This window comes from Anomaloglossus baeobatrachus, chromosome 10 (genome assembly GCF_048569485.1).
Source record: "Anomaloglossus baeobatrachus isolate aAnoBae1 chromosome 10, aAnoBae1.hap1, whole genome shotgun sequence".
Classification (NCBI taxonomy): domain Eukaryota; kingdom Metazoa; phylum Chordata; class Amphibia; order Anura; family Aromobatidae; genus Anomaloglossus; species Anomaloglossus baeobatrachus.
In genome coordinates this window covers 157688693-157704252 of record NC_134362.1, presented here as the reverse complement: position 1 = coordinate 157704252, position 15560 = coordinate 157688693, and the positions used below count along the sequence as shown (strand labels likewise).

At 44.2% G+C, this 15560-nt stretch overlaps 1 protein-coding gene and 1 long non-coding RNA gene across 3 annotated transcripts in view; one reads left to right on the top strand and one right to left on the bottom strand.

The window, feature by feature from the left end:
• Positions 1–9657, top strand: part of TENT4B (terminal nucleotidyltransferase 4B) — a 114695-nt gene extending 105038 nt beyond the window's left edge. For both annotated transcript variants that reach the window (XM_075325748.1, XM_075325750.1), the window contains exon 12: positions 411–9657. In XM_075325748.1, coding sequence (XP_075181863.1) covers positions 411–587 — 177 coding nt within the window. In that variant the 3' untranslated portion in view covers positions 588–9657. The remainder of the gene's footprint in view (positions 1–410) is intronic.
• Positions 7509–15560, bottom strand: part of LOC142254614 (uncharacterized) — a 116951-nt gene continuing 108899 nt past the window's right edge. The window contains exon 3 of the long non-coding RNA XR_012727275.1: positions 7509–8384. This is a non-coding gene — a long non-coding RNA (uncharacterized LOC142254614). The remainder of the gene's footprint in view (positions 8385–15560) is intronic.

The window sequence follows — 15560 nt, the reverse complement described above, 5'->3', positions numbered from 1 at the left end:
AGCTATACACCCAATTGTCTGGGTCTCCCAATTGGAGCTAGAAGAAAAGGAATTTACGGTAAGTAAACAAAATTCCCTTCATTTCAATTTGACAAATCAAATTGCGTTAAGAGCTTGGCCACAGAATTAATAACACTTGTAAGTAAGTCAAGGTATTACTGCTATATCGCAGCGGACCTATAGGGTGAACAGTTTTGCTAATTCTCTTGCAATGTGTCTTTATGTACATGTAATGTGTAGAGAAGATTTTACCCACTGAGAGCAGCTTGTGGCCCCCGGCGGCCATACCTGAGCAGTCCGGCATTGGGGGCACATCAGCTGCTGCTGTAGATCAGTATCGCTCTTGTATGATTACCTGCATTTGATCACTTGCTTGGCCTAATACATTTCTGCTCTACAATTCCTTGCAGCATGGCACAGCCAGACTGTTCCGTACAGTGTCCTCCAGCAAAGGTTTCCAGAGCCAATCCAACTCAAGCCAAGGCACATCCCTGCCGAGCCGGCATCTACCGAGCAGCAAAGCACAGCACCAGCAGTACCAGAGCAAAAAACGCAAGCACAAGAGGGAGACGGACCTGTGTAGATAGCCATCAGAGCGGGACTTGTGTAACCTTCCTTGTTGTGCCGCTACGTCACTTCATGACTGTACTGGAAGCTTACGAACTTTTGAGTCGGTTTCTTGTTAACTTTTTTTTTTTTTTTCTTCTTTTTTTTCTTCAGTTGACCACAGAAATGGATCATGAACAGTTAAAACAGAAAAAAAAAAAAACGGAAAAAAATCTATATATATAAAAAAAAAAATGGCTGCTCATTTGATAAAATGTAGGGAGCTAAAATGATTATTTGCACTTCTTGATTGGCACCAGTGTGCTGGTTTATAGGACTTCATAGGAATAAAAGAACAATGCAAAACGTACATTTCAAAAACAGGGGTGCAATTTGCAGAAATCCCCTTTATTTGGGAACTTTATTTCTGCATGAGGATTTTTTTTTTTATCATTTTGGATAATCTACCATTTTATTGTGCATACCACACTATATAAAAAGAGAAATTAATGCACTTTTGTAACCGTGCAAATGCTTTTTTACAGAAATCTTTACAAAAAAAAGATTAGTTTAGGAGAAGATGTCCATCTGCATTGAGATTACGTTGGTCACCCAGAAGCAATCATTTCTACTCACTGTTGCCCATTGTCATTTATTTATTTATTTTTATATATTATATATTTAAATAATGGCAAATTGGAAGGCGGGCGGACGGCCTGACTGTAGAAAGAATGTAACGCAATTTTTTTAATTTTTTTTTTTGTTAATTTGACAGTCATAAATGCTTTCCTGTCATTCATTTTTTTCCTCTGTCTGTGTTACTATTGAACGAATGAGGAACAATGAAGTGTACGGACATGGGGCTACGGTGCGGGAGGCAACTAAGCATTGCTGATGCATACCTACCAACATTTGAGTGCTAAATTGTGGGACATTTGACCCCCCTCCCAATCCATGCGTGTCCCCCAAGCACAGCCTTCAAAAATAAAGATCCATGTGCACCACCTCTTTTGCAGTCTGATTTGCTGCACAGTCCTGTGAAAAAGGGGTTTGTTGGCAGGTATGCAGTGGTTTAACCATTTTAGGATGGTGTGATAAAATCCTGATGTGCTAAATAAGTAAAAAAAAAACGTTTTAGGCTGTGCACACAGCACATCTCGGAAGGAAAAAACTGCTGAGCAGTTTTGCTGCGTTTATGCATTTTTTTTTTTCCCAGGTTTTTTTATCTATTGAGATAGGGAAAAATCAGGAAAAAAAACAAACGAATTGACATGCTGCTTTTTTCTGCAAGGGAAAGGGCACAGCACTTCAGGATTCGCAAACCTTTCTGCAAGAAAGAAAAATACGCAGGAAATCTGCTACGCGTGCACATAGTCTTTGGCTAGTTTCACACATCCAGCTTTTCGCCAGATCCGGTGCACTTCAGTACAGTGTATACAGTACAATGGCATCGCGATAAGTGCTGGTCACATGCTGTCATGTGACCGGAGCATGTGACCCGGAAGTTGCCGCGCTGCCATTGTACTGTATCACTCTGTACTGGAGCGCACCGGATCTGGTGAAAAGCTGGATGTGTGAAACTGCCCTAAGCGTTGGTTTCTAAGACTTTGTTCTCACTTCTAATTTTGTTTAATACTGAATTTCCACACCAGTCGCTTGTATCCTGGTAAAATGGAAAGTACCAATCAATTGTGAACAGAGCTTTGGATAATCACCCCTCTCGGAAATTGACAGATGCTGCTGACTTGTACGGTAGCTTCAGGTAATAGAAGTGAACCTGCCATCTGATTGATGCATGGCGGTATAGATCTGAATGCTTTACCCTTTGGCTTTCCAGAGAAAATCTACTTGGTTCCTTGCCGGCCTTTCTACATATACCAGCTGACTAGTCTGAGGCCACTCGCAACTTGGTTTCCCTTGACTGACAGGTCGTTCTTTATGCAGTCACATGGGGATAGACCAGTCCTAGAAAAGCCATCTGCCTGAGTCTTGCCAGCTGGGACATAAGTTTTTTGTTTGGAGTGAAACACTTAAAAATGTTTACAATCCTTGGAGAAATGTACCACGTTTTGGTGTGTTTACACTAGTTTCTGCAAACTCCGCTAAAGTGGGCAGACCGTGGCAAAGCCTGAACAATTTTAGTGGTGTAAAGCACCACCAAAATTGGTTCCTCAACTCGAGGCCCATCAACAGGGCATGTTTTCCGTGTTTCCTTAGTATTTCCCAGGTGTTGGAAGCCTCACCTGTGCAGGTGATTAAACTGACCCGGGCCATACTAAGGAAATCCTGAAAACATGTCCTGTTGGTGGACCTTGAGGACTGGAGTTGAGGAACTCTGGTGTAAAGAATCCCCGACCGGCTTTTCGAAGTATGTTTTGTCTGAAATGCCAGCTTACACCAGTGGCCTGAGGTTCCACAAACTTCCTGATTAAATATCCAGGATTAAAGCATACGTACATCTGTTCAGGACTTTAATATTAATGAGCTGTGCTTAGCAGAAGTCGGTACGATCAGATTAATAGGAATCCAACTCCCATTAACCCCCACAATCAAATGATTGACCGTGTCAGAAGTGAGAGTGCCATAAGACGCATGGTGGCCATTGAAGATGGCACAAGCTAGTTTGTGTTTTTTTATAACTTTTCGAATGTCAGCTAAATGCCGAGAATAAAACAGGCATGTGATTACGTGTATGTGTGGATGACCCCTGTGCACTGGGTAAGTATTAGATATCTTGTGGTGTTACAATGTACACGTGTGGTCGTGTTTCTAGTAGATTGCGTTAAGTTCACTGTAACAACCATATGCAACAACACTAGAGGTCCAAATGGTTTCATGAAAATAATTTATGACCTCCTTTCTTGAATTCTTTTATATTTGTGGGGGGTTTTTTTTATACTTTTTAATCTGTCAAACCTTTTAGACCAGGTAAAACGTTTAAGGCGCTGTAAACCCCTTGTAAAAATGAAGCCGACTTCTAACCCTCCCATTCACAGCCAAGTTTCTGCCATTCTCCAACCTCACTGGATGGCTGCTATTAACATCACAGCCATCAAAATTATTTACACGTCTGTAGTGTGCGCCTTCATAGGGCTCTTTCACATAAGTAGGTTTCGGAGATTCCAGAGCTTTAATAGGTTTCTATATAAGAAACGTCCTGTAAGTATTTTTGCTCTAATGCAGTGGATTTGTGTTTTGTCTTCATATACTAAAGTAACAAAAATTCCTCCCACACCCCCTAAAAAAAGAAAATTTTATATAATGTTCCTCGTAGAACTTTCTCAGCAACAAACACGCCTATTGCTGACGAATGCTTGCTCCTGCCCCTGCCGACCCTGCTCCTGCCCCTGCCGACCCTGCTCCTGCCCCTGCCGACCCTGCTCCTGCCCCTGCCGACCCTGCTCCTGCCCCTGCCGACCCTGCTCCTGCCCCTGCCGACCCTGCTCCTGCCCCTGCCGACCCTGCCCCTGCCCCTGCCGACCCTGCCCCTGCCCCTGCCGACCCTGCTCCTGCCCCTGCCGACCCTGCTCCTGCCCCTGCCGACCCTGCTCCTGCCCCTGCCGACCCTGCTCCTGCCCCTGCCGACCCTGCCCCTGCCGACCCTGCTCCTGCCGACCCTGCTCCTGCCCCTGCCGACCCTGCCCCTGCCCCTGCCGACCCTGCCCCTGCCCCTGCCGACCCTGCCCCTGCCGACCCTGCCCCTGCCGACCCATCCTGAGAGTTTAACCCCTTCAAGTTGGCCCTTAAATTGTGTGGTGAAAATGCACCCTGTTACCCATGTGACCACGGTCTGCTGATGGGTTGCTACAACAGCAGGGCCCTTTATAATGGGAAAGTGCTGACAGAGGTGTAGCACTGTATTGAAGTAATTAAGTAGTTGCCTATTTACTGATGGGTCTAAAAAACAAAAAAATAATAAAATTAAACAAAATGTAAAAAAATCTAGTTTGTTCTGTTAATTTTTTTTGTTTCTTTTAAATATAAGAATAAAAAGTACAAAAGTGGTATTAAAGCGCTCAGAACGGCCCAAACTGTTTACCAAAATATTTACTCCCAAAAATGTTTTTTTAATTAAAAGCAAAGCCAAAATTGCTTTCTTCTTCTTTTTTTTTTTTTTCTTTTCTTACTGCCTCAAAAAAAACGCCTCAAGAAACCCCAATAGTCGTATGCCAAAATGTCAGCTTATCCTGCAAAAAGCAAATATATATTAATTTTTATTTTTATTGTTCAACAGTAATAAGCATAAAGTACATATGTACTTTTTTATGTTTATTACTGTTGAACAAAAAGTGTTATACTGTATATGAATTGGTTGTTTTTTTTGTTCAACAGTAATGAGCATAAAGTATATTTACTATAAAAATATAAAACAAAATACTTTTGTTAGGAACTATCCAAAATATGTTTATATTTATTCCTAAATGGTGCTTTTAAGGCTAAACAGTGTTTGTGCCCACCGTTGGGCATATGCAGGGGGTGTGTGCCCAACAGTGACCACGCTTTTGATGCATGTCTAGACATTTGTCTGTCATAGGGGACCCATTGTTCAAAAAGAAAAGTGTACTGAATAATGTATTTCTTCGCAGTAGCAGTCATAGTGCAGCTATAAGACCATATGGAAACACGTTGCTTTCCTTCATCTGGTGGATAACTATAGGAACATTTCAGTATGTCAGTAAAGCTCCTGGTAGGGTGTGCTTGGCCTAAGAATTGCTACTATAGGCATCATCACACAGAGGAGAGGTTATTAAAGGGACTCTGTCAGCAGGTTTCTGATATGTAATCCGAAGAAATCATGCTGGAAGAGTTAAAACCGACACTTCAGTCCTGTGTGTTTTATTCTTTTTTTGTTGAACTGCAATGTTGGCTTAAGCCTCTTACCTTTATCATTAGTGGCTCTCAGCAGCACTGAATTGTCAAACGCCACCTCCTGTGATTAGTAGCTTCTGTCTGTGGAAATGTACAGGGAAATCCTGGTGTGGGTGGGGGCAGCTCTCCCAGCTTTGCTACATGCAAAACCTAAAAACAGCTGCACCCAGTAACCTAAGTGATACATCGTTGAATTCGGGATCTCTTTGCCTATATCATGCTGCTCTTGGATGAGGTGGCAAAATCCTGCTGACAGTTTCCCTTTAAGGGGCTGGAAAGAATTATCTTGCAGCAAGCCCTAAAAGACAGTTACCAAAAAGTATTCTTTTAGACAAATACAAGACTAGTATTCATTCACTGATATCTAGAAAAAGGTTGGGACATTGAAACACTACATATAAAAATACTGCGTTGGACAAGCTTTAATCTGGCCATTTTTTATAAGCACCACTCACAAAATCCTCTGTATAGAAACGTGTAATGGCTGAAAGATTTTCTATGATAATCATGGTACTTGGGGGAAAGGGTCTATCTGTTGCCAGATCCCCCGCACCAGCACAGATTGGGGAGGGTTAGTGAGGATGGTCGCTCAGTATTGGGCTGACTGGACGCACACATGACGGGGGCACGTGTAAGAGAACAGAGCTGCTGATTGCGACCTTGCTGCGCGGTCATCGTTGCATTTCTTTTTCTTTAGTAGTTGCAGTAGCGCCCGACTTTCGCTGATGACTGAGACTTAGGCCGGATGTCCTAAAGTCTTCATTTATTTTCAAACCATGCGCAGAATTGGCCGGTGGCTTGCCTTTTGTGTCACATGTTCCTTTTTTGTAAAAGGGTCCAGAGAGTGATTTTGATGGGGCTGTTGATTATCTGAGTGACAGGTCCTCTAGAGCGTGAGTCTTTATAACTACTTTAGGTTTCTTCCCATCAGCACCATAAAGTACTACCCCCTCCGAGTGTTTGAATGCCCTTTTTAGATCCAAATGCTTGAATTCAAACCAAACTGCATGCACAGCCATAGTGAGGGGATATAGACTAACCTATGGTTTGGTTCTATAATTCCTAATTATGATTTTTGTGCACACTATCTCTTCAGTCAGTGTGAGCGACGTCCACTTATTGAACGATTTGCAGTCCCAATTCTCAGCTTCTTTCAAGTGCTGCTGACTGTTAAAGGGGTTGTCTCATTTTATTTTTTCTAGGATGACGCCACTGCCCTGCCTCCCGACTTAGTTATGTGCTCAGCGGTGCTGCATGCAGTCAGCTTTGCCCCTGCAAACGTGCTACTGAAAATGGATGGTTTGGGAATTAACCACACTCCAAGCGGTCAGAGCAGCGCTTACTAGCTGTAATGGAAAGAGCTTGTAAGCACAGTGCAAGTTCGGCCTCCGCTGCTAGACTGCTGCAATGGCTGGTCCCCCGAGCAGTAAACAATAATCCCACCACTTTTCTTTTTAAGGGCAATTTTAATGACCCTTGTTCTCAAAGGAGCTTAATTTTCTCTCTACTTCTAGGACTTATGAGCCATAACTTTGGTTACTGACTGTTATTCTAGTGCTAAAGACATTCAGGTGGTTGGATGTGGTTTTTAGTCAATTGATCCATTGCACATATGGAGACCGGTGTAGTAACTACAAATATACTGCAGCCTTGGTAAATCACATTTCATATGCCCAATATTTATGGGGTCCTACCACTCTATCCTTTAAGTTGAGCTAAGTGCATGTGGGCCGGATACTGCGATTTAAGCAGTCTTTCACAAACATGAAACCGGTCTTAAAGGGGAACTCGGAGACAAATTTTAGGGCTTTTTTTGTTTTTAATACTTGGACAAAAATCACTTCTTTGCAGTTTGGTTTCCTTTAGGAGTTGCACCATTTGTCTTATATAGACATTTTGCTTCCCTGCACATCCATTTTGATGCGGTCTATGGTCCTACATCAGCTGGAAAAAAAAAAATAGGAACTTATCTACTGAACCATCAGAATGACTAATTTTCAGACAAATTCATTCTGCAGGCGGCCATAGACTGTGCACTACGGAGGCTGTATGTAGAGGGCAAACAGTGCAAAATTCTCCCCCTGCCCCCCCCCAAAAAAATACATATATCTAAGTAAGCAAAAAAAGTCCACAAAAGTGAATAATTGCTTTTTAAAGTGTTTTCCCTTCATCCGCTCTCACCCCCAACAAATAAAATGGCATAACCAGGTAATGTAAAATGTCAGAGTGCTGGGACCCCCGCTAATAACGTGGAGTCCTAATCCCACATTGCTCCTCTGCAAATGCTGACTGCAGCAGCATGACCGCTACTGTCCATAGAGATTTATCACCTATCCTATGAATGGGAGATAATTGTGTTTTGGGATTTTAATAATTGCTTTCAGCTACATGTAAAGTGGTGGTGAAATAGAGAACCTGGTAATATAATGGCTTGACCATGGCAAGGGTGTCTACTCCAAACAGCGGAGAATTGTCTAAAAGCGTATGGAGGCGTCCGCGCAGCTTAGTCCCCCGGACTATAGGGGAACTCTTACCTCTTTCCCGTTTTAGAGGCACAATACGACCATTAAACTGTGTGATGGCAATTTCCCAGACCATAGGGGGAATCACATCTTCCAGTAATCACGAGATCATCAAGATAAGGCCCTTGATGAAATGAATCAGGAAGGAAAATTTGGTCAAAAGAGGGCAATTTACATAAGGGCTAAGTGTGAGCACTCCTTCATCGGAGCCAGAGTCCACGTCAATGCAGAGCAATACAGGATGGCGTAAAATCCGTTCCCGCTGCATCAGTGGCCCAGACCACCCATGTGAGTGATGTAGTTGTCCTGTAGACCACAATTTGGGTGCACTAAGGTTGAATCTTGTTAGTTGAGTTTTAGCTCTTTAAATACTGTCACTCATGTTCAAGACGTATAATCTGACTCCCGTTGATCTCTGGTTCTTGTAGTTCAATTTGACGATGTCTTCTAGATTGAAAACAAAAAAGGAAAACTGAGTAACTGTGTGGATATAAGATTTTAATTTGTATATAAAAAAATATATAAAGCGCCTATAGTATTTCAGAAGACTGTAAAATTTGGATTATATTTTTCTATTTTCAGCACTCGTAGGAATATTAGAAAAAGCCTATGCATATACTGAAGGTAATGATGCCACTGTCTGGCCGCATTCACAAAGGCAAAAGGTTCTGGCAGAATTTACGCACGTTAGAGGTATAAAGTGTGAGCCCACAGGTTCAACTAATGTGAATGAGATTTCTGGCTCCGGTGGAGAGGAGGGGTCCAGCAATGGTTTTTTTTTTTTTTCCTGTTGGCTGGACAATGATTATTTCCAATGTAGGTCTTGCTTTAGCTGCTGATTTTTGCCGAACATTTCACCAATCGCACAAATCCACCACATGTGTACATGATCTTATTGAATGCATCAGCTTCTGGAACTGATTTTAGCCATCAATAATATTTTTTTGCCTTTAGGCCGGTGTCACACTTGCGTGTATCTTGCGTGAGTCTCGCGTTGCATCACCCTGAACGGCCACACACACTCCGGACAGGAGCGTCTCAGCTGTATAGAGATGCATGCAACCGACCCGCTCCTGTGAGGAGAGTGTGAGTCCATGCCGGGTGATGCAACGCAAGACTCGCGCAAGTGTGACTCCGGCCTTACTCTCAGTATTCAACAGAACATTGGTTTCTACGTGAGCAAATTTTGCACCATGTCAGACTGTATTGCTTTTACTTTTTAGGATAGTCCAAAATAAAAAAGGAAATATATAGATATAGATATATATATATATCTATCTATATATAATAAAAACATGCAGCCATCATATTTTCTAGCAAGTATACTGATCAATGGTGTTTGCCAGAAGGTTATATTGATTCCTTTGGAATCTCCAGTTTGCCCCATTTTATGGTTTTCATAAATACAGCAGGAAAAGATTTTTTTTTCTTGTAGGATGTTTAAATCACCTTGGGGGTAAACTGATTTAAAAAAAAAAAAAAAAAATATATGTATATAAAACTGAAATTTGGTAGTGTATATTTCTTAATGCCTATAGAAAAAAAAGGAAATTATAAACGTTTTGTATTTTTTTTTTTTTCCCCTTAAATGTTTTATTGTATATTTCATCTGTGTATATCACTCGGTTTAATTTAATTTCTTTCGGAGTTGATATACTTTTGTGACAACTTTGTGAATCTCATTGGGTGGGAAGAGAATAAATGTTTAATTTAACTTTTATGTTGTACTCTATTGTGGTATGTTTTTCGGCGGTGCTCATGGGGGGGTGGGGAGTCAAGTATTTTGGGCTGTGTTCAGGTATTTTGGTTTACAAATATCTTGTAAAAATGATTGGATGGCTTCTCACAACCCTGATCTGAAGACTAGGTCAGTGCTTTCGGCTTACCTCTACTGGAAACCTATAGTTGCCTTAGTCCATGTTCCCATGGGAGAAAGTAACCGCGGGTTTTGCCGTGGAAAACCCGCAGGTTTTTCAGATACATCCGCGGGTTTTGCTAGTACATACACTCCGCATGTTATCCTATGGGATTTGGGGAGTGCTGTATCAATGCTGCGGTATTTGCGGCTGCGGATGTCCTGCAGCCCCACGTTACTGCATGTCCATTATTCATGCGGATTTCCCGCTCCTCCACTATGAAGATACAGGGAGGGAATTCCACAGGAATTCCGCACGAAATCGACACTTTCTGTAGGTTTAACGCAACAATGCCGCAGCAATGGGCAGCTGTGGATTCCAAGGAGTTGCTGCGTGAACCTGCAGAAAAGTCCGCAGATACGATCTCCCATGAGCACATGGTCTTAGACCAGAATCGCACTTGCGTATGACTCGGCGAGTCTTGCATTGGCAACACCTAGGACGGCCATACACACTATGGACAGGAGCTTCTCAGCTGCATGTATTTCTATACAGCTGACCTGCTCCTGTCCAAGAGTGTGGGGCTGTGTCGGGTGATGCCGATGAGAGACTTGCTGAGTTATACGCAAGTGTTACTCTGGCCTTAATGAGAGACGCTTGGCAGCCATACCCTTGGATATGTGATATCAGGACATTACAACCATGACTGATGTAGGGGGCCCGGTGAAGAGGGAGGGCCCGGCCAAGCCTGGGTAATTACTTAGCTTTATTAAGCCCCGATCGTCCAGGCCCTCTTTTTCACCGGGCCCCAGTCACAGCCGCAGCAGAAGGGCCCGGCAGTGTCGCTTTGACTACTATAGATGGATAAGTTGCATGGGAAGGGGTGGAGCATGCAAATTAGCCATGTGCTGGACTGGAGACCAGGTTAGTCGGCGGGGGGGAGGAGGGGGGAGCAAGCTGGGCGGAAGCTGGGCAGAGTCTCAATGGGGCCCAAAAAATCCTGGTGGTGGGCCCTGTCCATGGGCTTTACATATGAACACCACTCACGGGAACATTACAGTACTCAGCCCAGTGCAGTGCAGTGGCTTGCACTGGGGGAAACAAAGTTATCAGATGTAGTGTGCACCAAAAAAATAAATTCTGCCCACCTTCCTCAGGAATTGATCTGTTTAAGGCTAGCTGAATGTGGGCAGAGAACTGCACGGCCCAATTAGTGACTTCCATTGGGGTTCAGGTCAAGTCCAGGTTCAAACTGAACTTTAGATAAAGTCCAGCTTTTAGATATTTTTGCAAAAAAATGCACCTTTTCCCTTCTTCCATGACTGCATCACCAAAGAGAGAGAGAGGTCCACCCACCTTAGGACCGGAAACCCATTGAAATAAAAGGGCGCAACTTTCTTCCACATTTCGGTTTCCTGTCTAACTGGCTGCGGAGTGCAGCGGTGAAGATGCCGGCTTGGATCCCAAGGTTGAAGTGGCGGCTGGAAGAATGGCTTACCTGTCGTAGTGCTAGAGCTCATCCTTAGATGCGTCTCCCCATGGCCTCTGTTCCCCTGTGGTGGCGGACGCAGGCATTGCAGGGTCGGTGCATCCTCTGCCTGGTGCAGCCCAAGCCTGCGTACACACCTATGGCCTCCATGTGCTAGCCCTGCATTAGAGCGTGCCGGGCAAAGATCCAGAAGCATGTACCGGCAGCTGCAGATGTATGACGTAGGCACTATGCGATCGGAAGTTCCACAGCACATGCGCGGGGCCCGCAACATTACGTGCCTTGTCATTAGAATGCTGTAAGAGGACTGGGGTTGCTATAAAAGTCACTGGCTGGAGTAACACATGCACGCCCTCGTACAGCTATGGTGGACCAGCAGGATTGACTAATCCCAGACCAGTGACAGCCCTTCCAGTATGAGTGGCAGTAGGACCAGCTAAAGATCCAGGGATTCCCGGAAGGATCAACTCTGAGCCCATCCAGCCTCCAGATCCAGGACCTCCATTAACTTTGGAATGGTAAGTGATCCCCAATGTATTCCCACTAATTGTGGGATCCCCTTATTTATTTATGTTTTTCCCCCATATTCCATAGGAGAGATCTGGGAAGAAGACTGCAAAATTAAAGAATAAGGAATGTGTTCTAAGTCCCCATTATCATCTGGGGCACAGAAGGAATTCTGCGTTTAATTGCATTCCGAAAGCTATTTGTGAGGAGACCCTAAACTTTGCTTTCAGCCTTAGCGCAATAATTAGAGCGAGAGTCATTTAAAGGCATGTCCCAGTCAGAGGTTAAGAAGGGGAAAAGTAGGGCCAGGGAGCAGGACAGACTCCGAAGAGACCTTTGACTCGGCTTCATCTCCCTCTTCCTCATTGTCAGATGAAGATCCAGGAGGCAGGCCATGTTTGCCTGGAACCGAGGTCAACCACCTAGTCAAGGCAGTCATGGTCTACTATGGGGCCTCTGGACACCAAGGGACCTGAATACTTAGAGGAACTCATGTTTAGACGTCTGGAGCAAAAGAAGTGGCACTTCTTCCTGATCAATGACAGGGCCAGGAAACTGGTAGAAGAGCAGTGGAAGAAAGGCCACCTTGTCCTCATCGTTCAAGAGGAAATACCCCTTTGATGATGATGATGATGATGATGCTTCTCTCAGAGATAGGAGTCCTAAAATTGATGTGGCAGTGGCAAAATCAGCAAAGAGATTTTCCCTCTTCTTTGAGGATACAGGTAGACTCAAGGACCAACTGGATAGAAAAGTGGATGGCTACCTTAGAGGCTGATGGGAGACATCAGTGGGGTATTAAGGCTGGCCATTGCTGGGACCTGTGTGGCAAGATCCCTAAAGGTGTGGCTCCAACAGACCGAGAAGCAGTTGAAGATCCTATCCACCCTACGCCTGGCTGACTCCTCGGCAGACACTATGAAGTTGTCAGCAAAATCTGTCATTATCCAAGTGTGCCAGAAGAGCACTGCGGCTTAAGAGCTGGCTGGGCAACTCCCAAGCAAAATCGAAGTTGTGCTCAATATCTTGTGAGGTGAAATTCCTTTTTGGTAAGACCCTCGACAATATCTTGAAGAAGGAGGGCGATGGGAAGACAGGTTTTCCTAGTTTTCCATCTACCTAGTTCAAGACGTTATGCCAAGTGGAAGCTCCCAAAGTAACAGGAGGCCTGGAGAGACAAGAAGAAGAGACGCCACGGGTTCATGTTCGGATTTCCCATCACGGAGGGGAAAATGACTTCCAATGATATCACTGTCCAAGTGGGGGGAGGCTCTCCCTTTTTTTTTTTTTTTGTTCCCCCACGCACGGAAGAACACCTTGTCCAGTGACTGGATATTGGGGATTGTAAAGGAGGGACTCAGGTTAGAGTTCCATTCGACAACCCCCTTCCCCCCCAGGGTCACTAATATTAATAGTCAGCAAGTTGGAGTGCGGACTTTCGCTACAGAGGAAAGTGATAGATTTAGCTCCCAAGGCTGTATAAGTGGAAGTCCCCCAAGCAGGAAGAGGGCACAAGGATTCTATTCCTCCCAAATCCTAATAGAGACCAAGCTAACGATTGTCCTTAAGGCGCCATTTGAAGGGTCTAGACAGATATCTAATTCAGCGTCACATCAAGATGGAGTCTGTAAGATTGTCAATAAAGAGGTTATTTCTGAACTGCTACATGAGGGTGCTAGACATCAAGGATGCCTACTACCATATTCCGATCCATGCCTTACATCAAGAATACCTTTTGGATAGCCCTTCCTATGTGGGGATCAATAAGGCATTTCCATTTCATGGCTTTGAGGATTTTTACCATAGTAGTATCAGAAATGATGGCCCACGTACGCGAGGAGAACATTCTGATAGTCCGTTTTTGGATAATTTCCTGATGGTGAGAACATTAGATGAGCACTGCAGTTCCCAGATCCTGTCAGTGACCAATATTCTGACCAAATTAGGTTGGATATTGAACCTAAAAAAGTTGAGGTTGTAGCAGTTAAGACACATTTTGGGTCTGGTCTTGAATTCAAAATCCCAATTGTGTCTACTCCCATCAAAGATGAATTTTAGTGTCTTCCACAATCAAAAATCCAGTCATGTCCTTCAAAAAAGGCCATGTCCTTATTGGAGTCCCTGACGTAGTGTATTCCGGCAGTTTTTGGGGTTTTTTTTTTATCTCTGGTCCAACAGTGGGAGATGCTGGAAGCTCAGAGATGGTTAGGAGGATTTTTAGAAGGAAGAATGGAACTTTCCTTACCGGTGCTAGATTCTCTTAGGTGGTGGTTACATTCAAAATCTGTCAGCAGGTGTTCCCTGAGCGACACCTATAACAGATATAATTATTACAGACCAAAGTGCATCAGGTTGGGGAGCTCACCTGATAGAACACATGGCCCACGGGAGGTGGAATTCCCAGGAAAGACGATGCTCCTCCAACCTAAGGGAACTATGGGCAATTGTAAGAGCCTTAGAGGAGTTTCTTGCAGTACTTCATAGTCAGCACATTCGCATCCTCTCAGACAACAGGATATCAGTGGCATATTTAAACCATCAGGGGGGCACGAGATCTTTCGCCCAGAATGCAGCCCAGGACCTCTTTATCCTAGCACAGAACCATCTCTCCTCTCTCTGCACATAAGGGGGGTGGAGAATGTTACAGCGGAGTCAGAACCAAGTGAAAGAAGGGGAATGGTCCCTAAACCCAGGCGTCTTCCACTAGATTGTGGTACATTAAGGATCCCTGGTAATAGATCTCTTTGCCAACAAGGAAAACAAAGGTATACAGGTTTGGTTCCCTAAAACCCTGTGCCAATCCGTGGGAAGTAGTTTCCTTCCAGAACTCTTGGAGCTCAGGGCTGCTTTAGGCAACCCCCCCCTCTCATGTTAACACTGGCAGTTTTGAGGAAGATCCGGGAGAATCAGCCAAGGATAATGATTGCCTCTTTCTGGCCCAAAACACCTTGGGTCTTTTGGCTGAGGAAGCTGTCTTTGTCAGACTCTTGGATCCTGCCGGAAATTCCATACCTTCTCTCCCAGGGTTGAGTACTTCTCCCTCAGATTTCAGGCCTGCATTTGACTGCCTGGAATTTTTAAAGGGAATTATTAGCAGGCCTGGAGTTTTCCAAGAATCTAGTTTCTACTCTCCTACGAAGCAGAAAGCCAACAACCACCAAACTTTTTATGGTAGGATCTGGAAGAAATTCCTCTCTACTTCGGGGGAGAGGCCAGGTGGGAAGCTTCCTTTAGGTCCCATTCTTAAGTTGCTCCAGAGGGGGTTGGAAATAGACTTGGCAGTCTGTGCTCTGAAGGTACAGGTATCAGCCTTGGGAGCCCTTTATTACTATGGCCTGGCAGGAGACCGTTGGATCAAAGGTCATGTCAGAGGTCATTTTCAGGTAATCTATAGTTTCCCTGAAGGTTCCTCCCTGGGATCTGAATTTGATGCTAGATTCCCGAATGGGTCCCCCCTTTGAACCCCTTTCTTAGGCCTCGGTTAAATATCTCACTCTTGAGGTGGTCTTTTTGCTAGGTGTGACTTCAGCTAGAAGGGTTAGTGATCTACAGGCTCTATCAGTCAATCCGCCATACATCTAGATCCTGGATGATAAAGTAGTTCTAAAGACAGACTCTGCATAGTTGCCTAAAGTCGCTAGGCCCTTCCATAGTTATCAAGAAATAGTTCTTCCTTCCTTCTATGCCACTCCATTCTCTGGATGTTAAGATCCCTTGTACAGTATATAGAGTCAACTACAGCTTGGAGGAAGAGTCAATCTTTGCTTTCAG